The sequence below is a fragment of the Mesoplodon densirostris genome (assembly GCF_025265405.1).
Source record: "Mesoplodon densirostris isolate mMesDen1 chromosome Y unlocalized genomic scaffold, mMesDen1 primary haplotype SUPER_Y_unloc_1, whole genome shotgun sequence".
NCBI lineage: Eukaryota > Metazoa > Chordata > Mammalia > Artiodactyla > Ziphiidae > Mesoplodon > Mesoplodon densirostris.
In genome coordinates this window covers 2,104,769-2,130,838 of record NW_026778236.1, presented here as the reverse complement: position 1 = coordinate 2,130,838, position 26,070 = coordinate 2,104,769, and the positions used below count along the sequence as shown (strand labels likewise).

The following is a 26,070-nucleotide window of genomic DNA, read 5'->3' as shown; positions in this document are numbered from 1 at the left end:
CTGCAGGTAAAATAATTTACAGTTGCCTTCTAATCTAGTTTTTACATATAGGTTTTTGTAAGATATCTATAAAGAATGGAGCATTTGTTACGCCAGTGCTTGTTTGGCTTTGTGTTACAAGTTTCCTCTCTTTTAAGTAAGAAACGGCAAATATTTTCACTGCTATAGGGTACTTCAGTTGAGTTATAAACAGGTGTAATAGTTTTTGCTTATAATTTATTTTTTGCTATATGTATAAAGATATATTTTTCATTACTTACAGAAAAATGGCGGAAGCAGATCAGGCTGGGAAACTGTTCATAGGAGGCCTCCATGCTGACACCAATGAAAATTCTCTTGAAGTGGTATTTGGGAAATATGGTCACATTATGGAAGGTAATTTTTAGAACCTATATATATATATATATATATATATACACACATATACACAGATATATATATATATATATATATATATATATATGTATATGTTCGAAGCAAATGTGTATTAAACACACACCATTGAACAGCTAAGTTAAAGTGCTTTTTCTATTTGTAACACATGAGCACTTTTTTTTTAAGTTTCTGTTTTTTATTAGGAAAGCACTGGGCAATGAGGGAAAGTGTACACCTTAGGGGCTCCTACTACTGAGAAGGGCAAAAAGCAGCGTTTCTTTCTTCACCCCAGCCACGCTTTGCAGCATGCTGGGTTTTACTTACCTGACCAGGGATCAAGCCCACGCACAGTGGCATGCAGCATGTGGATCTTAGTTGCCTGACGAGGGATCAGACCCTTCATTGGGAACGTGGAGTCTTATCCACTGGACCACCAGGGAAGTCCCAGGGCTTTTTAAACATACTGGGGTCATAGGACATGAAATGGGATGAGATATGCTAGCTGTAGAACGGTTGAAATTATTGACTCTATTTTTAAAATACTAGAAATGATATAAAATGGAAAGGGTTTTTTTGCTTTATTTGTTTTTGGTTTTTGTTTTGTTTTTAAGGAACTTCCGGGAGGCTGTTACTGCACTGTGTCCATAACATGAAATTAAGGAGGCCTTATGAGAAAGTGTCAAAGGATTGATTATTTTGAAAATATGAAACGTTCAATTTTATGTGAGATTTAAATTTAAAATATTTATGTATATTACAGTTATGTTGATGAAGGATCAGAAGAAAAACAAGTCTAGAGGCTTTGCTTTTATTACTTTTGAGAATCCTGCAGATACAAAGGATGCTGTCCAAGATATGAATGGAAAAGTAAGAGACTTTAATATTTTGTGTTCTCCATTTATTACTATTTCAAGATTTTTTTTTCTAATTTTTTAAAGTAACATGATGCCATATAAGCCTTCACTCTCCATTTTGTCACATAAGTATTGGATTGTCCGGTTGGAAGGAGATTGACATTAACATTAGCTTTAACAATATATTTTAAACCTGTTTTAGCATTCAAATGTAAAAGTAAATGAGTTTTAGCCTGTAGAGCTCTCCCCAATTTCCCGTACTGTTATTTTTCAGTCTCGACTTTTTTGTACTTCAGAGTCACTCTTCCTTGTGTCACTGTTACAAATAATTACTTGTCCCTTACAACTGTACTTTTTTTTTTTTTTTTTTTTTTTTTTTTTTGCGGTATGCGGGCCTCTCACTGTTGTGGCCTCCCCCGTTGCGGAGCACAGGCTCCAGACGCGCAGGCTCCGGACGCGCAGGCTCAGCGGCCATGGCTCACGGGCCCAGCCGCTCCGCGGCATATGGGATCCTCCCAGACCGGGGCACGAACCCGTATCCCCTGCATCGGCAGGCGGACTCTCAACCACTTGCGCCACCAGGGAGGCCCTACAACTGTACTTTTATTTGCATATTTGCTCAAAGAATTTTTTTATATTGTAGGTAGTATTTTTCCCATTTTATATTGCAGGTCATATCTTTTTATATTCATCATCCTGTGAATTGTTCATTGTTAAAAGTACTTCCAGCGCATCTCAGTTCTCATAGTGTGGAACACATACATTAATTCCCTTTGTCCTATAGCTTGGTTTCTGGTATGCTGCAGGCACTTGGCACATGTTGACCCTTTTACTTTACTTTCATATTTTAAGGTATGGTAGTACCTAGAAGTTGATCTTGACTCATGATTTTATTTTGGGTGCAGAGGTAAATTTGTGTCATGAAGGATAGTAGACCCCCATTATTTGTTTGTTTTCAAGCACAAGAACGTGTAGTCTGTGTAGACATTACTCTTCAATTCTTTATTCAACAGATATTTTATTGCCAGGCATTGCTTTAGCAATTGATTAATGGTTGTGGGGAATACAAAATACCTATTTTCTTGGACACTTGTGTTCTAGGGTGAAAGATGAGAAACGTACAAGTAAAACTAAATACAATTTCATATGAAAAACATTAAGGAAAATAAAGTAGGTAATTTCATTAGAGCTTAAGGGGAGTGGTTTTCTATACATATAGATCTAAGAATGTTAAATCCTGAATGTTGGAAGGGAGGCAGCCCTTCATAAGTCTGTGGGAAATATTTTGGACCCAGAAACAGAAAAGGAGGCCCTAACGTGGGAGCACATGGCTGTTGAGGCTGTTTGTATTGGGCCAGGGCCCATCCATATCCACCAGAAGTCTTAGTAGGAATTCAGCATTTAAAATTGTTTTCCAAGGATAACATGAAACAGCTAGGTTGTTTTACGTAGAGCAATTATATTATGATTTGAATACAGTTTTCAAAAACACTTTGGCATCTATAGAAGGTTAATGTAGGAAGTTGTTGGAAGATTAAGAAGTGTAAGCATTTCTGAAACATAAGAATATGAAGTACTATTATAAGAAGTTACTCTTTGGGGACATGTTTAAACAATTGAATAAGGCAAGAAATGTTGAGGACCAAGTAAGTGCTCTATTTAAAAATAAATCAAGGAGATTATTAGAAGTAAATACAGAAGAGCAATCATCTTGGAAAATTTTCTTTCCCTTAATATTTAATAAATGGTAAAAACGATTAGAGTAGGAATAACCATTTTGAATAAATAACTGAATAATTTTATTTTTTTAAATGACACGTATACTTTTATTTACCCTTGGGATTCTGAAAACTTTGAATGGTAGAAGTAGAGAAATGAAGTGAGTTTAGTTCTCCATTATAGAAAATAAAAGGGTATATTCTCTCATGATAAGTGAGAGGTATTAATCTTCTTTTAATACCAGAGGACATTTCAGGGAGCTCTAATTGCCAATACGTACACTTTGTGTTGGATGACTTAATGAAAGGCAGTTACTAATTAAGTCTCATTTATCTGGCATGGTGAAGGACACCATCATTTCAGAAGAAAATGTTTGCTTTGGGGAAAAAAGACTGATCTTGGACTAGTGCAGTAGTAAATAAATTTGATGTGATGTTATTAATGTTATACTTAATCTGTTTAGTCTTTGGATGGAAAGGCAATTAAAGTAGAGCAAGCCAACAAACCATCTTTTGAAAGCGGTGGTACACAGAGACCACAACCTCCTGCAAGAAACAGGGGCCATCTGAGAAATCCGAGACATGGAAGAGGAAGAAATCGAAGAGGAGGAAATGGAAGAGGAGGAAATGGAAGAGGAGGAAGTGGGAGCGCAAGAGAGCATCCCTCACCTGGAGGACACCTGGGTAATGTTTTCAAATACAAGGCTGCAACCAGAGGACCGAAAAATAGTAGGTTTAACTGTATAGAAACCTCTCAGTTTTTATTCCATCCTTTATGAGCAAAGTAGTGTGTAAGAACTATCAGATGATGAATCACATTGATAGTCAGAAGTATTTCTAAGTGGTGAAGAATTATTGTAGTTATAAAATGACTTAACTAGGTAATGTGCAAAAAGTTAATCACCTTACAGGGGAATAGCATAAATTTTAAAGTAAATTCAGTCTCTTTTACCATTATTACTAATTGCCTCTTTTCTTCGAGAATTTTTCTACAGAGTTTCCTACTGTCGATCATACATTAGAATTTTTCACTTTAGGACCAATAACTTGATATGAGTTTAAATCAATGATTCATTCATAATCTGTTAAAAATACATTGTTTAATTTTATTCTGAGAGTAGCCTTATTGCATCATAAACATCCTAGAGAATCTTGAAAACTCCACAACAGAAAATAAAAGTCACTCAGAATATCCACAATTCAGGGCTAAACACTTCATATTTTAGGTTTCACCTTGCAGTATTTGTCTTAAGTATATGTGTTCAGACATCTAAGCAAATCTCCATTGTCATTTTGATATGAGGCTTTTCTACCTGGGTCTCTGGTATGCATTTGGGAAAATACCTGAGGGAAATAAATAGAGCTTTAGATTCTAAAAGGTGTCTTTGATCCAGGAAAAGAGTAAAAAGCTCTGCTTCAGACATATGTATGTTTTCTTTGTGTGTGTGTATTAGAGGAGAAAGTCGTTGAAAATGCCTTTTTTTGGATTTTTTCAGAGAAGTTTTCTACTTAGTAAGAAAAGGAGGAAAAGCACTTTGCATTTCAAAAACTTGCATATATTTAACAACTTTTGCTTCATCTATTAACCATAACCAGTCTTCAGAAATAAAACATTTAGTTTCTTTTTGTGATAATTACATGTGTGAATTTTAGGAAATGTTTTTGGAAAGTTCAGTTAAAGGGTGTGCCCATTTTAAGATAACACAGTTTTGTTCTTTTCCCGCTATCTTGACCTTGAGAAAAGTTGACCAGTTCATATTCTGCCATGTGTAAGAATACTCATTTTTTTCTTGCCTGTGGCAATACAGGGGAATTGGAATATACCTAAACATCTTTCTGGTTAGAAAGGTAACACATAAATTTTCAGTATTTAGTGTGCATTTCTTAAATACTATTAAAATTGAACAGAACGTAGCCCTTTTCACTGAGAAATTAACATTAAGAGTTGATCTGTGAATAACACAGGCTTGAACTGTTGATCAACTTACAAGCAGATTTTTTTTTCAATAACTACATATAAGATCACTGCATGATCCAAGGTTGGTTGAATCCATGGATGCAGAACTAGGGATACTGGACCAAGTGTAAAGTTATAAGCAGATATTCTCCTGCAAAGGGAGTTATTTGTATGTATATACTTAACTTTTAGGTAATGCATTTTTTATTCATCTTTTTTTCTTTTTAATGTTTTGATTTATACCTAGGATGTTGTGTTTTTCAAAAGCTTCCTTGACACCAGAATTATATAACTAATAACTTACCATCTTCCTCCTAAAATGATGAACAATTCAGTTTTACATTTAATTTATCCAGGTTTTCCTGTACTCTCTCTCTTCTCCCCAAACCGCTTTCATACCAGTGGTTCTTTAGCTTTTTCCTCGATTTTCCAAACTGACTTTTACGGTAAGTCTTTGAACTCTACTAACTTATGTGTCATATGAGGAAACAATCATATTGGTTTAGACAGATAGGAAAGCTGAAGACTGGAGTAATTGTTGAGTGAAAATTTATAACAATAAGTGAAACTTGCCCAATGAAAAAATGTTGATTCTACTTAACTAAAAAGATTTCATTTAAACACAGGTCGTTGTGGGCATACTCCTAGTCCCAACGCGAATTCTTCCAGGGGAGCCTTTCCAGTTAAAAGAGGACCATCTTCGAGAAGTGGAGGTCCTCCTCCTAAGAGATGTGCTCAGAGACGAAGCAGCAGTGGGGTGGGAAGACAAGGTAAATGCTATATAATGCAGAGAGAGTTGTTTCTGATTAATGAAAGTGAGCTATTTTTAAACAGAATGTTTAAGCAGAATGGAAAGTGAGAAGTATATGAACATGTTAACCAATCACTAATTTATTTATTGATTTGTGGTTGGGAAATAATTTTTCAGTTTTTGATTATAGATGTAATAGGTGATTAGCACTGCTGTGGGGAAAACATTGCTTGTAAGTCCATGTTTGCTATAGAATTCCTCTTAATTTAAGTTGCTGCTAACACTTTTTGGTTAGTAGGCTTCTTTATCACATAGTTTCAGTATCAGAATTTTCATGAAAACTATGTCCTGTGAGAGAATGTTCTGGTCTGTAGACTAGTTTAGCTATGTATATTGGCTACCTGGTTTTATTAATTATTATAAACAATAATTGAAACTTGCCATATGAACTGTAGTTTGTGCTCTTAACTTTTTTAGCACTGTTTTCTGATCCTTAATATGGTACAGACTTGAAACAGCCATTATCAAATTGCCATTTTACGTGTAGACGATGAATGAAGCCAAATGTAGCACGATATTGACTTCAAAACACAACAGAAGCTAAGAAGCCTACCCTTTCCATTATTAGATGGTTAGCCTAGGGAACAAACAAGAGAAGAGAACAAACAAGGTCCTAGTGACCTCCAGGAATGAGGAATAAGAATTAACACATGAAGAGAACATTATTTATGGGAGATTGTTTCATATTTTGGAAGCGGTACAGTGTTTTTCAAATGAGCCCTTTATTGCTAATAAACAATAGAAGTCACTGTTGCTATCATCATACAAGGTCAATAATTAAGGTTGTGCACTTAAAGGAGAGAGCCAACCACTTGGTGATTGAATATGTGACAGTAGTTACCAAAAATTAATGTTTTGCTCCAAGTTTGAGAAGTGTTCCCTACTGCTGGTAATTTAAAGGGTATGCAAAATGTATGGGGAACAGGAGATGTCAGAAAATACAATGTTCAGTGGTAACATTGAAAGGGAAACGAAAATGTGCATAAATGGAATTTTAGAAGGAGTAGTTTTTTAAAATGATTTTAGAGAGTGGAAGGCTATCAGTCTTTTGGATTTTTCTTTGAAACATTACTGTCAATTTTGAGATACTTACATAAGCATTTTTAAATTAAAGGTTCAGTATCACATGGAAGACAAAATTATGGAGGTCCTGCTCATAGAGAGCCAGTCTCTTTTCGGAGAGTTGGCTATATGTCACAGAGATGGTGGTTATGCTACTAAAGATAGGTAATAGAAAGCACAGTATATGAATTAAGTCATGGTTAGTTTTGTTGTTCTTGTTGAAATTTACCTAACACAAAATTGAACATTTAAAAGTGAACAATTCAGTAACATTTAGCACACTTAACAGTGTTATGCAACCACCAGCTCTGTTCAGTTCCAAAACATTTCATTACCCCAAAATAAAATTAATAAGCAGTCACACCCAATTTCTGCCCCCTTGTCCCTGGTAGGTACCCACCTGTGTCCTTATCTATGAATTTATCTAATCCTGAATATACCATACTAATGGAAGCAAACAATATGTGACCTTTATTATCCAGCTTTCCCTTAGCATAAATGTTTTCAAAGATCATTCATGCTCTAGCATGAATCAGTACTTCAGACCTTATTTTTTTTTTTGGCTGACTAAATATTCCATTTTATGTGCGATTAACATGGTTTGTTTATCCATCTGTGTGAGTTATTCCCATCATGGTGCTGTCATGAATACTCCTGTACAAGCATTTGGGTACCTGTTTTCAATTCTTTTTGAGTGTATATATACTTAAGGAGTGGAATTCCTGGGACATATAGTAATTCTTTAATTTTTTAAGGAACTGCTGATCTGTTCCACAGAGCCGGTACTATTTTACATTTCTGCCACGCACATATACTTGATTTGTTTCTCTGCATCTGCACCAACACTTGATATATTCAGTTTGTTTATTTTTAATTATAGCCAGTCTGAGAGGTGCAAAGTAGATATTCCATTTTGGTTTTGAATTTCATTTCCCTAATAAATATGTTGAGCATCTTTTCATGTCCTTGTTGGTCATTGTATATCTTCTTTGAACAAAAGTATATTCAAGTCCTTTGCCCGTTTAAAATTTTTTGTCTTTTTCCTGTCTGAATTCTTTATATATTCTGGATATGATAAGTTGCCTTTAAAACTTTATCTGCTTTATTTAAGTTATTCACGGAGAAATTATCCTAGCTTCCGAGCCAGCAAGGATTATATTCCGCCACGTAGAGTCTATGCACACGGTTATTATGGACATTCAAGTTCTCGGATTGATCATCCCTCTAGAGGATATAGGTAATATAAAATTTTGTGTTTATATCAAATAAAAACATTCTTTTAAATTATGTGACCATGACACATAATTTAAATTGATGACATAATTTATATCATTCTTTTAAATTTAGTGATCGTGATGGCTATGGTGGAAATCCTGATACAGATTATTCTGCATATCGAAGTGGAAGCTCTTACAGGGATTCATATGGGAGTTACGGTAAGAGTCCAGTTACAACTTGTAAATCATAGAATTAGACTTAACCAGATCGTTGTTTACTCTACTTTTACTTCAGTTCTTTAAAGGTAAAACTATGATTAGCATAGCCTTTTTTATAAGTTAAAGACCTTTGAATTGTTTTGTTAATAGCTCACTTAAAATAAAATGCTATGAAGGGTAAATGGGCAGTCTCATCTTTTTTTCTCATTACCGAAAAACTATTTTAACATTAGTATTATTATTTTATTTATTTATTTTTTTGCAGCACATGGGCCTCTCACCGTTGTGCCCTCTCCCATTGCAGAGCACAGGCTCCTCACGCGCAGGCCCAGCGGCCGTGGCCCATGGTCCCAACCGCTCCCTGGCATGTGGGATCCTCCCGGACCGGGTCACGAACCCGTGTCCCCTGCATCGGCAGGCAGACTGTCAACTACTGCGCCACCAGGGAAGCCCCACTAAATCTTGTTAAACGTTGCCACTCTACCGATTATTTAAAAATTCTAAAATATTGGCTTTTATTGTCAAACTACTTAGGCTGAAAAATATTGCTCTCTCTTTTAAATAAATATGAAAGCCCTTCACCCTTGCTACATAGTTTATATTTTCATAGCAGTGACAGATAAAGCTTATCTTTTCCAATATTTAGCACTTTGAGTCATGTTATATGATACCAGAAAAATTTGTAATGTTTAAAGTTTGTTTATCAATCATTAACTTCCCAGTTGACTACCGTGTTGCACCAGCAGCACGAAGGGTCCCGCTGACATATGGAGGAATCAGTTGCTGTGATAGCAATACGAGAGGTGTATATGGAGGAGGTCCGGAAGGTTACTCAAGCAGCCAAAGCAATAGTTATTCAAGTGGTTGTGAGCGTGGAAGACAGGAACAATGAGGGTTTCCACCCTCTGTGAATAGGGAGTACCTTGCTCCCTGTGACTCTCATACAGTAGCTCAGGTTGTGGGGCATCCAGATGAGGTTATGTGGGAAGCCAATCTGAAAGAGAGGGCCGAAGCAGATATTAAAAATAACACTCAGTTATGTACCAAATGTTCCTTACAAAGGAAAAGTTTAAGTTCTTTTCTTTAATTGATGCTTGAATACTACTAAAAGAAAAACGTTGGTTTGCGGGGACGAGGCATATATTACCTTTTCCTCTATGAATTTTCAGACAAAGTGAAAACATGGAATTATTCAAAGTACTTGCATAGTTGTTAATATTAATTGAAATATAGAATTTGTGTTTAAAATGTTCAAAATTTTCAGAATAAAAAAATCAGAATTTTCTTGAAACCTATGTCCTGTGAGAGAATGTTCTGGTCTGTAGACTAGTTTAGCTATGTATATTGGCTACCTGTTTTTTTATTTAATTATTATAAACAATAATTGAAACTTGCCATATGAACTGTAGTTTGTGCTCTTAACTTTTTTAGCAGTTTTCTGATCCTTAATATGGTACAGACTTGAAACAGCCATTATCAAATTGCCATTTTACCTGTAGAATATGAATGAAGCCAAATGTAGCACGATATTGACTTCAAAACACAACAGAAGCTAAGAAGCCTACCCTTTCCATTATTAGATGGTTAGCCTAGTGAACAAACAAGAGAAGAGAGCAAACAAGGTCCTAGTGACCTCCAGGAATGAGGAATAAGAATTAACACATGAAGAGAACATTATTTATGGGAGATAGTTTCATATTTTGAAAGCGGTACAGTGTTTTTCAAATGAGCCCTTTATTGCTAATAAACAAGAGAAGTCACTATTGCTATCATCATAAAAGGTCAATAATTAAGGTTGTACACTTAAAGGAGAGAGCCAACCACTTGGTGGTTGAATATGTGACAGTAGTTACCAAAAATCAATGTTTTGCTCAAATTTTGAGAAGTTTTCCATACTGCTGGTAATTTAAAGGTTATGCAAAATGTATAGGGAACGGGAGATGTCAGAAAATGAAATGTTTAGTGGTAACATTGAAAGGGAAATGAAAACGTGCGTAAATGGAATTTTAGAAGGAGTAGTTTTTTTAAATGATTTTGGAGAGTGGAAGGATATCAGACTTTTGGATTTTTCTTTGAAACATTACTGTCAATATTGAGATACTTACATAAGCATTTTTAAATTAAAGGTTCAGTATCACATGGAAGAGAAAATTATGGAGGTCCTCCTTGTAGAGAGCCAGTCTCTTTTCGGAGAGTTGGCTATATGTCACAAAGAGATGGTGGTTATGCTACTAGAGACAGGTAAGAGAAAACACAGTATATGAATTAAGTCATGGTTAATTTTGTTGTTCTTGTTGAAATTTACCTAACACAAAATTGAACCTTTAAAAGTGAACAAGTCAGTAACATTTAGTACACTTAACAGTGTTATGCAACCACCAGCTCTGTTCAGTTCCAAAACATTTCATTACCCCAAAATAAAATTAATAAGCAGTCACTCCCATTTTCTCCCCCCTTGTCCCTGGTAGGTACCCACCTGTGTCCTTATCTATGAATTTATCTAATCCTGAATATACCATACTAATGGAAGCAAACAATATGTGACCTTTATTATCCAGCTTTCCCTTAGCATAAATGTTTTCAAAGATCATTCATGCTCTAGCATGAATCAGTACTTCAGACCTTATTTTTTTTTTTGGCTGACTAAATATTCCATTTTATGTGCGATTAACATGGTTTGTTTATCCATCTGTGTGAGTTATTCCCATCATGGTGCTGTCATGAATACTCCTGTACAAGCATTTGGGTACCTGTTTTCAATTCTTTTTGAGTGTATATATACTTAAGGAGTGGAATTCCTGGGACATATAGTAATTCTTTAATTTTTTAAGGAACTGCTGATCTGTTCCACAGAGCCGGTACTATTTTACATTTCTGCCACGCACATATACTTGATTTGTTTCTCTGCATCTGCACCAACACTTGATATATTCAGTTTGTTTATTTTTAATTATAGCCAGTCTGAGAGGTGCAAAGTAGATATTCCATTTTGGTTTTGAATTTCATTTCCCTAATAAATATGTTGAGCATCTTTTCATGTCCTTGTTGGTCATTGTATATCTTCTTTGAACAAAAGTATATTCAAGTCCTTTGCCCGTTTAAAATTTTTTGTCTTTTTCCTGTCTGAATTCTTTATATATTCTGGATATGATAAGTTGCCTTTAAAACTTTATCTGCTTTATTTAAGTTATTCACGGAGAAATTATCCTTGCTTCCGAGCCAGCAAGGATTATATTCCGCCACGTAGAGTCTATGCACACGGTTATTATGGACATTCAAGTTCTCGGATTGATCATCCCTCTAGAGGATATAGGTAATATAAAATTTTGTGTTTATATCAAATAAAAACATTCTTTTAAATTATGTGACCATGACACATAATTTAAATTGATGACATAATTTATATCATTCTTTTAAATTTAGTGATCGTGATGGCTATGGTGGAAATCCTGATACAGATTATTCTGCATATCGAAGTGGAAGCTCTTACAGGGATTCATATGGGAGTTACGGTAAGAGTCCAGTTACAACTTGTAAATCATAGAATTAGACTTAACCAGATCGTTGTTTACTCTACTTTTACTTCAGTTCCTTAAAGGTAAAACTATGATTAGCATAGCCTTTTTTATAAGTTAAAGACCTTTGAATTGTTTTGTTAATAGCTCACTTAAAATAAAATGCTATGAAGGGTAAATGGGCAGTCTCATCTTTTTTTCTCATTACCGAAAAACTATTTTAACATTAGTATTATTATTTTATTTATTTATTTTTTTGCAGCACATGGGCCTCTCACCGTTGTGCCCTCTCCCATTGCAGAGCACAGGCTCCTCACGCGCAGGCCCAGCGGCCGTGGCCCATGGTCCCAACCGCTCCCTGGCATGTGGGATCCTCCCGGACCGGGTCACGAACCCGTGTCCCCTGCATCGGCAGGCAGACTGTCAACTACTGCGCCACCAGGGAAGCCCCACTAAATCTTGTTAAACGTTGCCACTCTACCGATTATTTAAAAATTCTAAAATATTGGCTTTTATTGTCAAACTACTTAGGCTGAAAAATATTGCTCTCTCTTTTAAATAAATATGAAAGCCCTTCACCCTTGCTACATAGTTTATATTTTCATAGCAGTGACAGATAAAGCTTATCTTTTCCAATATTTAGCACTTTGAGTCATGTTATATGATACCAGAAAAATTTGTAATGTTTAAAGTTTGTTTATCAATCATTAACTTCCCAGTTGACTACGGTGTTGCACCAGCAGCACGAAGGGTCCCGCTGACATATGGAGGAATCAGTTGCTGTGATAGCAATACGAGAGGTGTATATGGAGGAGGTCCGGAAGGTTACTCAAGCAGCCAAAGCAATAGTTATTCAAGTGGTTGTGAGCGTGGAAGACAGGAACAATGAGGGTTTCCACCCTCTGTGAATAGGGAGTACCTTGCTCCCTGTGACTCTCATACAGTAGCTCAGGTTGTGGGGCATCCAGATGAGGTTATGTGGGAAGCCAATCTGAAAGAGAGGGCCGAAGCAGATATTAAAAATAACACTCAGTTATGTACCAAATGTTCCTTACAAAGGAAAAGTTTAAGTTCTTTTCTTTAATTGATGCTTGAATACTACTAAAAGAAAAACGTTGGTTTGCGGGGACGAGGCATATATTACCTTTTCCTCTATGAATTTTCAGACAAAGTGAAAACATGGAATTATTCAAAGTACTTGCATAGTTGTTAATATTAATTGAAATATAGAATTTGTGTTTAAAATGTTCAAAATTTTCAGAATAAAAAAATCAGAATTTTCTTGAAACCTATGTCCTGTGAGAGAATGTTCTGGTCTGTAGACTAGTTTAGCTATGTATATTGGCTACCTGTTTTTTTATTTAATTATTATAAACAATAATTGAAACTTGCCATATGAACTGTAGTTTGTGCTCTTAACTTTTTTAGCAGTTTTCTGATCCTTAATATGGTACAGACTTGAAACAGCCATTATCAAATTGCCATTTTACCTGTAGAATATGAATGAAGCCAAATGTAGCACGATATTGACTTCAAAACACAACAGAAGCTAAGAAGCCTACCCTTTCCATTATTAGATGGTTAGCCTAGTGAACAAACAAGAGAAGAGAGCAAACAAGGTCCTAGTGACCTCCAGGAATGAGGAATAAGAATTAACACATGAAGAGAACATTATTTATGGGAGATAGTTTCATATTTTGAAAGCGGTACAGTGTTTTTCAAATGAGCCCTTTATTGCTAATAAACAAGAGAAGTCACTATTGCTATCATCATAAAAGGTCAATAATTAAGGTTGTACACTTAAAGGAGAGAGCCAACCACTTGGTGGTTGAATATGTGACAGTAGTTACCAAAAATCAATGTTTTGCTCAAATTTTGAGAAGTTTTCCATACTGCTGGTAATTTAAAGGTTATGCAAAATGTATAGGGAACGGGAGATGTCAGAAAATGAAATGTTTAGTGGTAACATTGAAAGGGAAATGAAAACGTGCGTAAATGGAATTTTAGAAGGAGTAGTTTTTTTAAATGATTTTGGAGAGTGGAAGGATATCAGACTTTTGGATTTTTCTTTGAAACATTACTGTCAATATTGAGATACTTACATAAGCATTTTTAAATTAAAGGTTCAGTATCACATGGAAGAGAAAATTATGGAGGTCCTCCTTGTAGAGAGCCAGTCTCTTTTCGGAGAGTTGGCTATATGTCACAAAGAGATGGTGGTTATGCTATTAAAGATAGGTAAGAGAAAACACAATATATGAATTAAGTCATGGTTAATTTTGTTGTTCTTGTTGAAATTTACCTAACACAAAATTGAACATTTAAAAGTGAACAATTCAGTAACATTTAGTACACTTAACAGTGTTATGCAACCACCAGCTCTGTTCAGTTCCAAAACATTTCATTACCCCAAAATAAAATTAATAAGCAGTCACACCCATTTTCTCCCCCCTTGTCCCTGGTAGGTACCCACCTGTGTCCTTATCTATGAATTTATGTAATCCTGAATATATCACACTAATGGAAGCAAACAATATGTGACCTTTATTATCCAGCTTTCCCTTAGCATAAATGTTTTCAAAGATCATTCATGCTGTAGCATGAATCAGTACTTCAGACTTTTTTTTTTCCGCTGACTAAATATTCCATTTTATGTGCGATTAACATGGTTTGTTTATCCATCTGTGTGAGTTATTCCCATCATGGTGCTGTCATGAATACTCCTGTACAAGCACTTGGGTACCTGTTTTCAATTCTTTTTGAGTGTATATATACTTAAGGAGTGGAATTCCTGGGACATATAGTAATTGTTTAATTTTTTAAGGAACTGCTAATCTTTTCCACAGAGCCGGTACTATTTTACATTTCTGCCACGCACATATACTTGATTTGTTTCTCTGCATCTGCACCAACACTTGATATATTCTGTTTGTTTATTTTTAATTATAGCCAGTCTGATAAGTGGAAAGTGGATATTTCCTTTTGGTTTTGAATTTCATTTTCCTAATAAATATGTTGAGCAGCTTTTCATGTCCTTGTTGGTCATTGTATATCTTCTTTGAACAAAAGTATATTCAAGTCCTTTGCCCGTTTAAAATTTTTTGTCTTTTTGCTGTCTGAATTCTTTATATATTCTGGATATGATAAGTTGCATTTAAAGTTTCATCTGCTTTATTTAATTTATTCAAGGAGAAATTATCCAAGCTCCCGAGCCAGCATGGATTATACTCCGCCACATAGAATCTATGCACACGGTTATTATGGACATTTAAGTTCTTGGAATGATCATCCCTCTAGAGGACATAGGTAATATAAAATTTTGTGTTTATATCAAATAAAAACATTCTTTTAAATTATGTGATCGTGACACATAACTTAAATTTATCACATAATTTATGACATTCTTTTAAATTTAGTGATCGTGATGGCCATGGTAGAAGTTGTGATAGAGATTATTCTGCATATCGAAGTGGAAGCTCTAACAGGGATTCATATGGGAGTAACGGTAGGAGCCCAGTTACACCTTGTAAATCATAGAATTAGACTTAACCAGATCATTGTTTACTCTAATTTTATTTCAGTTCCTTAAAGGTAGAACTATGTTTAGCATAGACTTTTTTATAAGTTAAAGACATTTGAATTGTTTTCTTAATAGCTCACTTAAAATAAAATGCTATGAAGGGTAAATGGGCAGTCTCATCTTTTTTTCTCATTACAGAAAAATTATTTTAACATTATTATTATTATTATTTATTTATTTATTTTGCAGAACTTGTGCCTCTCCCCATAGTGGCCTGTCCAGTTGCGGAGCACAGGCTCCTGTCGCTCAGGCCCAGCGGTCGTGGCCCACGGTCCCAACCTCTCCGCGGCATGTGGGATCTTCCCGGACCGGGGCACGAACCCGTGTCCCATGCATCGGCAGGCGGACTGTCAACCACTGCGCCACCAGGGAAGCCCTACTAAATCTTGTTAAAAGTTGCCACTCTACCGATTATTTAAAAATGCTAAAATAGAGGCTTTTACTGTCCAAGAAACTACTTAGGCTGAAAACTATTGCTCTCTCTTTTAAATAAATATGAAAGCCCTTCACCCTTGCTACATAGTTTATATTTTCATAGCAGAGACAGATAAAGCTTATCTTTTCCAATATTTAGCACTTTGAGTCATGTTATATGATACCAGAAAAATTTGTAATGTTTAAAGTTTGTTTCTCAATCATTAACTTCCCAGTTGACTCCCGTGTTGCACCAGCAGCACGAAGGGTCCCGCTGACATATGGAGGAATCAGTTGCTGTGATAGCAATACGAGAGGTGTATATGGAGGAGGTCCGGAAGGTTACTCAAGCAGCCAAAGTAATACTTATTCAAGTGGTTGTGAGCGTGGAAGACAGGAACAATGAGGGTTTCCACCCTCCGTGAATAGGGAGTACCTTGCTCCCTGTGACTCTCATACAGTAGCTCAGGTTGTGGGGCATCCAGATGAGGTTATGTGGGAAGCCAATCTGAAAGAGAGGGCCGAAGCAGATATTAAAAATAACACTCAGTTATGTACCAAATGTTCTTTACAAAGGAAAAGTTTAAGTTCTTTTCTTTAATTGATGCTTGAATACTACTAAAAGAAAAATGTTGGTTTGTGGGGACGAGGCATATATTACCTTTTCCTCTATGAATTTTCAGACAAAGTGAAAACATGGAATTATTCAAAGTACTTGCATAGTTGTTAATATTAATTGAAATATAGAATTTGTGTTTAAAATGTTCAAAGTTTTCAGAATAAAAAAATCAGAATTTTCTTGAAACCTATGTCCTGTGAGAGAATGTTCTGGTCTGTAGACTAGTTTAGCTATGTATATTGGCCACCTGGTTTTTTATTTAATTATTATAAACAATAATTGAAACTTGCCATATGAACTGTAGTTTGTGCTCTTAACTTTTTTAGCAGTTTTCTGATCCTTAATATGGTACAGACTTGAAACAGCCATTATCAAATTGCCATTTTACCTGTAGAATATGAATGAAGCCAAATGTAGCACGATATTGACTTCAAAACACAACAGAAGCTAAGAAGCCTACCCTTTCCATTATTAGATGGTTAGCCTAGTGAACAAACAAGAGAAGAGAGCAAACAAGGTCCTAGTGACCTCCAGGAATGAGGAATAAGAATTAACACATGAAGAGAACATTATATATGGGAGATAGTTTCATATTTTGGAAGTGGAACAGTGTTTTTCAAATGAGCCCTTTATTGCTAATAAACAAGAGAAGTCACTACTGCTATCATCATACAAGGTCAATAATTAAGGTTGTGCACTTAAAGGAGAGAGCCAACCACTTGGTGATTGAATATGTGACAGTAGTTACCAAAAATTAATGTTTTGCTCCAAGTTTGAGAAGTGTTCCCTACTGCTGGTAATTTAAAGGTTATGCCAAATGTATGGGGAACGGGAGATGTCAGAAAATACAATGTTCAGTGGTAACATTGAAAGGGAAACGAAAATGTGCGTAAATGGAATTTTAGAAGGAGTAGTTTTTTTAAATGATTTTGGAGAGTGGAAGGATATCAGACTTTGGGATTTTTCTTTGAAACATTACTGTCAATTTTGAGATACTTACATAAGCATTCTTAAATTAAAGGTTCAGTATCACATGGAAGAGAAAATTATGGAGGTCCTCCTCGTAGAGAGCCAGTCTCTTTTCAGAGAGTTGGCTATATGTCACAAAGAGATGGTGGTTATGCTACTAGAGACAGGTAAGGGAAAACACAGTATATGAATTAAGTCATGGTTAATTTTGTTGTTCTTGTTGAAATTTACCAAACACAAAATTGAACCTTTAAAAGTGAACAAGTCAGTAACATTTAGTACACTTAACAGTGTTATGCAACCACCAGCTCTGTTCAGTTCCAAAACATTTCATTACCCCAAAATAAAATTAATAAGCAGTCACTCCCATGTTTCTCCCCCCTTGTCCCTGGTAGGTACCCACCTGTGTCCTTATCTATGAATTTATCTAATCCTGAATATACCATACTAATGAGAGCAAACAATATGTGACCTTTATTATCCAGCTTCCCCTTAGCATAAATGTTTTCAAAGATCATTCATGCTCTAGCATGAATCAGTACTTCAGACCTTGTTTTTTTTTTTTGGCTGACTAAATATTCCATTTTATGTGCGATTAACATGGTTTGTTTATCCATCTGTGTGAGTTATTCCCATCATTGTGCTGTCACGAATACTCCTGTACAAGCATTTGGGTACCTGTTTTCAATTCTTTTTGAGTGTATATATACTTAGGAGTGGAATTCCTGGGACATATAGTAATTCTTTAATTTTTTAAGGAACTGCTGATCTGTTCCATAGAGCCGGTACTATTTTACATTTCTGCCACGCACATATACTTGATTTGTTTCTCTGCATCTGCACCAACACTTGATATATTCAGATTGTTTATTTTTAATTATAGCCAGTCTGATAAGTGGAAAGTGGATATTTCCTTTTGGTTTTGAATTTCATTTTCCTAATGAATATGTTGAGCAGCTTTTCATGTCCTTGTTGGTCATTGTATATCTTCTTTGAACAAAAGTATATTCAAGTCCTTTGCCCGTTTAAAATTTTTTGTCTTTTTGCTGTCTGAATTCTTTATATATTCTGGATATGATAAGTTGCATTTAAAGTTTCATCTGCTTTATTTAATTTATTCAAGGAGAAATTATCCAAGCTCCCGAGCCAGCATGGATTATACTCCGCCACATAGAATCTATGCTCACGGTTATTATGGACATTTAAGTCCTTGGAATGATCATCCCTCTAGAGGACATAGGTAATATAAAATTTTGTGTTTATATCAAATAAAAACATTCTTTTAAATTATGTGATCGTGACACATAATTTAAATTTATCACATAATTTATGACATTCTTTTAAATTTAGTGATCGTGATGGCCATGGTGGAAGTTGTGATAGAGATTATTCTGCATATCGAAGTGGAAGCTCTAACAGGGATTCATATGGGAGTAACGGTAGGAGCCCAGTTACACCTTGTAAATCATAGAATTAGACTTAACCAGATCATTGTTTACTCTAATTTTATTTCAGTTCCTTAAAGGTAGAACTATGTTTAGCATAGACTTTTTTATAAGTTAAAGACCTTTGAATTGTTTTCTTAATAGCTCACTTAAAATAAAATGCTATGAAGGGTAAATGGGCAGTCTCATCTTTTTTTCTCATTACAGAAAAATTATTTTAACATTATTATTATTATTTATTTATTTATTTATTTTGCAGAACTTGTGCCTCTCCCCATAGTGGCCTGTCCAGTTGCGGAGCACAGGCTCCTGTCGCTCAGGCCCAGCGGTCGTGGCCCACGGTCCCAACCTCTCCGCGGCATGTGGGATCTTCCCGGACCGGGGCACGAACCCGTGTCCCATGCATCGGCAGGCGGACTGTCAACCACTGCGCCACCAGGGAAGCCCTACTAAATCTTGTTAAAAGTTGCCACTCTACCGATTATTTAAAAATGCTAAAATAGAGGCTTTTACTGTCCAAGAAACTACTTAGGCTGAAAACTATTGCTCTCTCTTTTAAATAAATATGAAAGCCCTTCACCCTTGCTACATAGTTTATATTTTCATAGCAGAGACAGATAAAGCTTATCTTTTCCAATATTTAGCACTTTGAGTCATGTTATATGATACCAGAAAAATTTGTAATGTTTAAAGTTTGTTTCTCAATCATTAACTTCCCAGTTGACTCCCGTGTTGCACCAGCAGCACGAAGGGTCCCGCTGACATATGGAGGAATCAGTTGCTGTGATAGCAATACGAGAGGTGTATATGGAGGAGGTCCGGAAGGTTACTCAAGCAGCCAAAGTAATACTTATTCAAGTGGTTGTGAGCGTGGAAGACAGGAACAATGAGGGTTTCCACCCTCCGTGAATAGGGAGTACCTTGCTCCCTGTGACTCTCATACAGTAGCTCAGGTTGTGGGGCATCCAGATGAGGTTATGTGGGAAGCCAATCTGAAAGAGAGGGCCGAAGCAGATATTAAAAATAACACTCAGTTATGTACCAAATGTTCTTTACAAAGGAAAAGTTTAAGTTCTTTTCTTTAATTGATGCTTGAATACTACTAAAAGAAAAATGTTGGTTTGTGGGGACGAGGCATATATTACCTTTTCCTCTATGAATTTTCAGACAAAGTGAAAACATGGAATTATTCAAAGTACTTGCATAGTTGTTAATATTAATTGAAATATAGAATTTGTGTTTAAAATGTTCAAAGTTTTCAGAATAAAAAAATCAGAATTTTCTTGAAACCTATGTCCTGTGAGAGAATGTTCTGGTCTGTAGACTAGTTTAGCTATGTATATTGGCCACCTGGTTTTTTATTTAATTATTATAAACAATAATTGAAACTTGCCATATGAACTGTAGTTTGTGCTCTTAACTTTTTTAGCAGTTTTCTGATCCTTAATATGGTACAGACTTGAAACAGCCATTATCAAATTGCCATTTTACCTGTAGAATATGAATGAAGCCAAATGTAGCACGATATTGACTTCAAAACACAACAGAAGCTAAGAAGCCTACCCTTTCCATTATTAGATGGTTAGCCTAGTGAACAAACAAGAGAAGAGAGCAAACAAGGTCCTAGTGACCTCCAGGAATGAGGAATAAGAATTAACACATGAAGAGAACATTATATATGGGAGATAGTTTCATATTTTGGAAGTGGAACAGTGTTTTTCAAATGAGCCCTTTATTGCTAATAAACAAGAGAAGTCACTACTGCTATCATCATACAAGGTCAATAATTAAGGTTGTGCACTTAAAGGAGAGAGCCAACCACTTGGTGATTGAATATGTGACAGTAGTTACCAAAAATTAATGTTTTGCTCCAAGTTTGAGAAGTGTTCCCTACTGCTGGTAATTTAAAGGTTATGCCAAATGTATGGGGAACGGGAGATGTCAGAAAATACAATGTTCAGTGGTAACATTGAAAGGGAAACGAAAATGTGCGTAAATGGAATTTTAGAAGGAGTAGTTTTTTTAAATGATTTTGGAGAGTGGAAGGATATCAGACTTTGGGATTTTTCTTTGAAACATTACTGTCAATTTTGAGATACTTACATAAGCATTCTTAAATTAAAGGTTCAGTATCACATGGAAGAGAAAATTATGGAGGTCCTCCTCGTAGAGAGCCAGTCTCTTTTCAGAGAGTTGGCTATATGTCACAAAGAGATGGTGGTTATGCTACTAGAGACAGGTAAGGGAAAACACAGTATATGAATTAAGTCATGGTTAATTTTGTTGTTCTTGTTGAAATTTACCTAACACAAAATTGAACCTTTAAAAGTGAACAAGTCAGTAACATTTAGTACACTTAACAGTGTTATGCAACCACCAGCTCTGTTCAGTTCCAAAACATTTCATTACCCCAAAATAAAATTAATAAGCAGTCACTCCCATGTTTCTCCCCCCTTGTCCCTGGTAGGTACCCACCTGTGTCCTTATCTATGAATTTATCTAATCCTGAATATACCATACTAATGAGAGCAAACAATATGTGACCTTTATTATCCAGCTTCCCCTTAGCATAAATGTTTTCAAAGATCATTCATGCTCTAGCATGAATCAGTACTTCAGACCTTGGTTTTTTTTTTTGGCTGACTAAATATTCCATTTTATGTGCGATTAACATGGTTTGTTTATCCATCTGTGTGAGTTATTCCCATCATTGTGCTGTCACGAATACTCCTGTACAAGCATTTGGGTACCTGTTTTCAATTCTTTTTGAGTGTATATATACTTAGGAGTGGAATTCCTGGGACATATAGTAATTCTTTAATTTTTTAAGGAACTGCTGATCTGTTCCATAGAGCCGGTACTATTTTACATTTCTGCCACGCACATATACTTGATTTGTTTCTCTGCATCTGCACCAACACTTGATATATTCAGATTGTTTATTTTTAATTATAGCCAGTCTGATAAGTGGAAAGTGGATATTTCCTTTTGGTTTTGAATTTCATTTTCCTAATGAATATGTTGAGCAGCTTTTCATGTCCTTGTTGGTCATTGTATATCTTCTTTGAACAAAAGTATATTCAAGTCCTTTGCCCGTTTAAAATTTTTTGTCTTTTTGCTGTCTGAATTCTTTATATATTCTGGATATGATAAGTTGCATTTAAAGTTTCATCTGCTTTATTTAATTTATTCAAGGAGAAATTATCCAAGCTCCCGAGCCAGCATGGATTATACTCCGCCACATAGAATCTATGCTCACGGTTATTATGGACATTTAAGTCCTTGGAATGATCATCCCTCTAGAGGACATAGGTAATATAAAATTTTGTGTTTATATCAAATAAAAACATTCTTTTAAATTATGTGATCGTGACACATAATTTAAATTTATCACATAATTTATGACATTCTTTTAAATTTAGTGATCGTGATGGCCATGGTGGAAGTTGTGATAGAGATTATTCTGCATATCGAAGTGGAAGCTCTAACAGGGATTCATATGGGAGTAACGGTAGGAGCCCAGTTACACCTTGTAAATCATAGAATTAGACTTAACCAGATCATTGTTTACTCTAATTTTATTTCAGTTCCTTAAAGGTAGAACTATGTTTAGCATAGACTTTTTTATAAGTTAAAGACCTTTGAATTGTTTTCTTAATAGCTCACTTAAAATAAAATGCTATGAAGGGTAAATGGGCAGTCTCATCTTTTTTTCTCATTACAGAAAAATTATTTTAACATTATTATTATTATTTATTTATTTATTTATTTTGCAGAACTTGTGCCTCTCCCCATAGTGGCCTGTCCAGTTGCGGAGCACAGGCTCCTGTCGCTCAGGCCCAGCGGTCGTGGCCCACGGTCCCAACCTCTCCGCGGCATGTGGGATCTTCCCGGACCGGGGCACGAACCCGTGTCCCATGCATCGGCAGGCGGACTGTCAACCACTGCGCCACCAGGGAAGCCCTACTAAATCTTGTTAAAAGTTGCCACTCTACCGATTATTTAAAAATGCTAAAATAGAGGCTTTTACTGTCCAAGAAACTACTTAGGCTGAAAACTATTGCTCTCTCTTTTAAATAAATATGAAAGCCCTTCACCCTTGCTACATAGTTTATATTTTCATAGCAGAGACAGATAAAGCTTATCTTTTCCAATATTTAGCACTTTGAGTCATGTTATATGATACCAGAAAAATTTGTAATGTTTAAAGTTTGTTTCTCAATCATTAACTTCCCAGTTGACTCCCGTGTTGCACCAGCAGCACGAAGGGTCCCGCTGACATATGGAGGAATCAGTTGCTGTGATAGCAATACGAGAGGTGTATATGGAGGAGGTCCGGAAGGTTACTCAAGCAGCCAAAGTAATACTTATTCAAGTGGTTGTGAGCGTGGAAGACAGGAACAATGAGGGTTTCCACCCTCCGTGAATAGGGAGTACCTTGCTCCCTGTGACTCTCATACAGTAGCTCAGGTTGTGGGGCATCCAGATGAGGTTATGTGGGAAGCCAATCTGAAAGAGAGGGCCGAAGCAGATATTAAAAATAACACTCAGTTATGTACCAAATGTTCTTTACAAAGGAAAAGTTTAAGTTCTTTTCTTTAATTGATGCTTGAATACTACTAAAAGAAAAATGTTGGTTTGTGGGGACGAGGCATATATTACCTTTTCCTCTATGAATTTTCAGACAAAGTGAAAACATGGAATTATTCAAAGTACTTGCATAGTTGTTAATATTAATTGAAATATAGAATTTGTGTTTAAAATGTTCAAAGTTTTCAGAATAAAAAAATCAGAATTTTCTTGAAACCTATGTCCTGTGAGAGAATGTTCTGGTCTGTAGACTAGTTTAGCTATGTATATTGGCCACCTGGTTTTTTATTTAATTATTATAAACAATAATTGAAACTTGCCATATGAACTGTAGTTTGTGCTCTTAACTTTTTTAGCAGTTTTCTGATCCTTAATATGGTACAGACTTGAAACAGCCATTATCAAATTGCCATTTTACCTGTAGAATATGAATGAAGCCAAATGTAGCACGATATTGACTTCAAAACACAACAGAAGCTAAGAAGCCTACCCTTTCCATTATTAGATGGTTAGCCTAGTGAACAAACAAGAGAAGAGAGCAAACAAGGTCCTAGTGACCTCCAGGAATGAGGAATAAGAATTAACACATGAAGAGAACATTATATATGGGAGATAGTTTCATATTTTGGAAGTGGAACAGTGTTTTTCAAATGAGCCCTTTATTGCTAATAAACAAGAGAAGTCACTACTGCTATCATCATACAAGGTCAATAATTAAGGTTGTGCACTTAAAGGAGAGAGCCAACCACTTGGTGATTGAATATGTGACAGTAGTTACCAAAAATTAATGTTTTGCTCCAAGTTTGAGAAGTGTTCCCTACTGCTGGTAATTTAAAGGTTATGCCAAATGTATGGGGAACGGGAGATGTCAGAAAATACAATGTTCAGTGGTAACATTGAAAGGGAAACGAAAATGTGCGTAAATGGAATTTTAGAAGGAGTAGTTTTTTTAAATGATTTTGGAGAGTGGAAGGATATCAGACTTTGGGATTTTTCTTTGAAACATTACTGTCAATTTTGAGATACTTACATAAGCATTCTTAAATTAAAGGTTCAGTATCACATGGAAGAGAAAATTATGGAGGTCCTCCTCGTAGAGAGCCAGTCTCTTTTCAGAGAGTTGGCTATATGTCACAAAGAGATGGTGGTTATGCTACTAGAGACAGGTAAGGGAAAACACAGTATATGAATTAAGTCATGGTTAATTTTGTTGTTCTTGTTGAAATTTACCTAACACAAAATTGAACCTTTAAAAGTGAACAAGTCAGTAACATTTAGTACACTTAACAGTGTTATGCAACCACCAGCTCTGTTCAGTTCCAAAACATTTCATTACCCCAAAATAAAATTAATAAGCAGTCACTCCCATGTTTCTCCCCCCTTGTCCCTGGTAGGTACCCACCTGTGTCCTTATCTATGAATTTATCTAATCCTGAATATACCATACTAATGAGAGCAAACAATATGTGACCTTTATTATCCAGCTTCCCCTTAGCATAAATGTTTTCAAAGATCATTCATGCTCTAGCATGAATCAGTACTTCAGACCTTGTTTTTTTTTTTTGGCTGACTAAATATTCCATTTTATGTGCGATTAACATGGTTTGTTTATCCATCTGTGTGAGTTATTCCCATCATTGTGCTGTCACGAATACTCCTGTACAAGCATTTGGGTACCTGTTTTCAATTCTTTTTGAGTGTATATATACTTAGGAGTGGAATTCCTGGGACATATAGTAATTCTTTAATTTTTTAAGGAACTGCTGATCTGTTCCATAGAGCCGGTACTATTTTACATTTCTGCCACGCACATATACTTGATTTGTTTCTCTGCATCTGCACCAACACTTGATATATTCAGATTGTTTATTTTTAATTATAGCCAGTCTGATAAGTGGAAAGTGGATATTTCCTTTTGGTTTTGAATTTCATTTTCCTAATGAATATGTTGAGCAGCTTTTCATGTCCTTGTTGGTCATTGTATATCTTCTTTGAACAAAAGTATATTCAAGTCCTTTGCCCGTTTAAAATTTTTTGTCTTTTTGCTGTCTGAATTCTTTATATATTCTGGATATGATAAGTTGCATTTAAAGTTTCATCTGCTTTATTTAATTTATTCAAGGAGAAATTATCCAAGCTCCCGAGCCAGCATGGATTATACTCCGCCACATAGAATCTATGCTCACGGTTATTATGGACATTTAAGTCCTTGGAATGATCATCCCTCTAGAGGACATAGGTAATATAAAATTTTGTGTTTATATCAAATAAAAACATTCTTTTAAATTATGTGATCGTGACACATAATTTAAATTTATCACATAATTTATGACATTCTTTTAAATTTAGTGATCGTGATGGCCATGGTGGAAGTTGTGATAGAGATTATTCTGCATATCGAAGTGGAAGCTCTAACAGGGATTCATATGGGAGTAACGGTAGGAGCCCAGTTACACCTTGTAAATCATAGAATTAGACTTAACCAGATCATTGTTTACTCTAATTTTATTTCAGTTCCTTAAAGGTAGAACTATGTTTAGCATAGACTTTTTTATAAGTTAAAGACCTTTGAATTGTTTTCTTAATAGCTCACTTAAAATAAAATGCTATGAAGGGTAAATGGGCAGTCTCATCTTTTTTTCTCATTACAGAAAAATTATTTTAACATTATTATTATTATTTATTTATTTATTTATTTTGCAGAACTTGTGCCTCTCCCCATAGT

General features: G+C 35.4%; 1 protein-coding gene across 1 annotated transcript in view; it reads left to right on the top strand.

The window, feature by feature from the left end:
• Nucleotides 1-266: 266 nt before the first annotated feature.
• The window catches only part of LOC132482943 (RNA-binding motif protein, X chromosome-like), a gene marked incomplete at its 3' end in the record, with an annotated part of 43,615 nt that continues 17,811 nt past the window's right edge, over nucleotides 267-26,070 (top strand). The window contains exons 1-6 of the mRNA XM_060088199.1: nucleotides 267-375; nucleotides 1,136-1,242; nucleotides 3,412-3,508; nucleotides 3,557-3,631; nucleotides 5,531-5,674; nucleotides 17,363-17,477. Coding sequence (XP_059944182.1) covers nucleotides 267-375; nucleotides 1,136-1,242; nucleotides 3,412-3,508; nucleotides 3,557-3,631; nucleotides 5,531-5,674; nucleotides 17,363-17,477 — 647 coding nt within the window. The remainder of the gene's footprint in view (nucleotides 376-1,135; nucleotides 1,243-3,411; nucleotides 3,509-3,556; nucleotides 3,632-5,530; nucleotides 5,675-17,362; nucleotides 17,478-26,070) is intronic.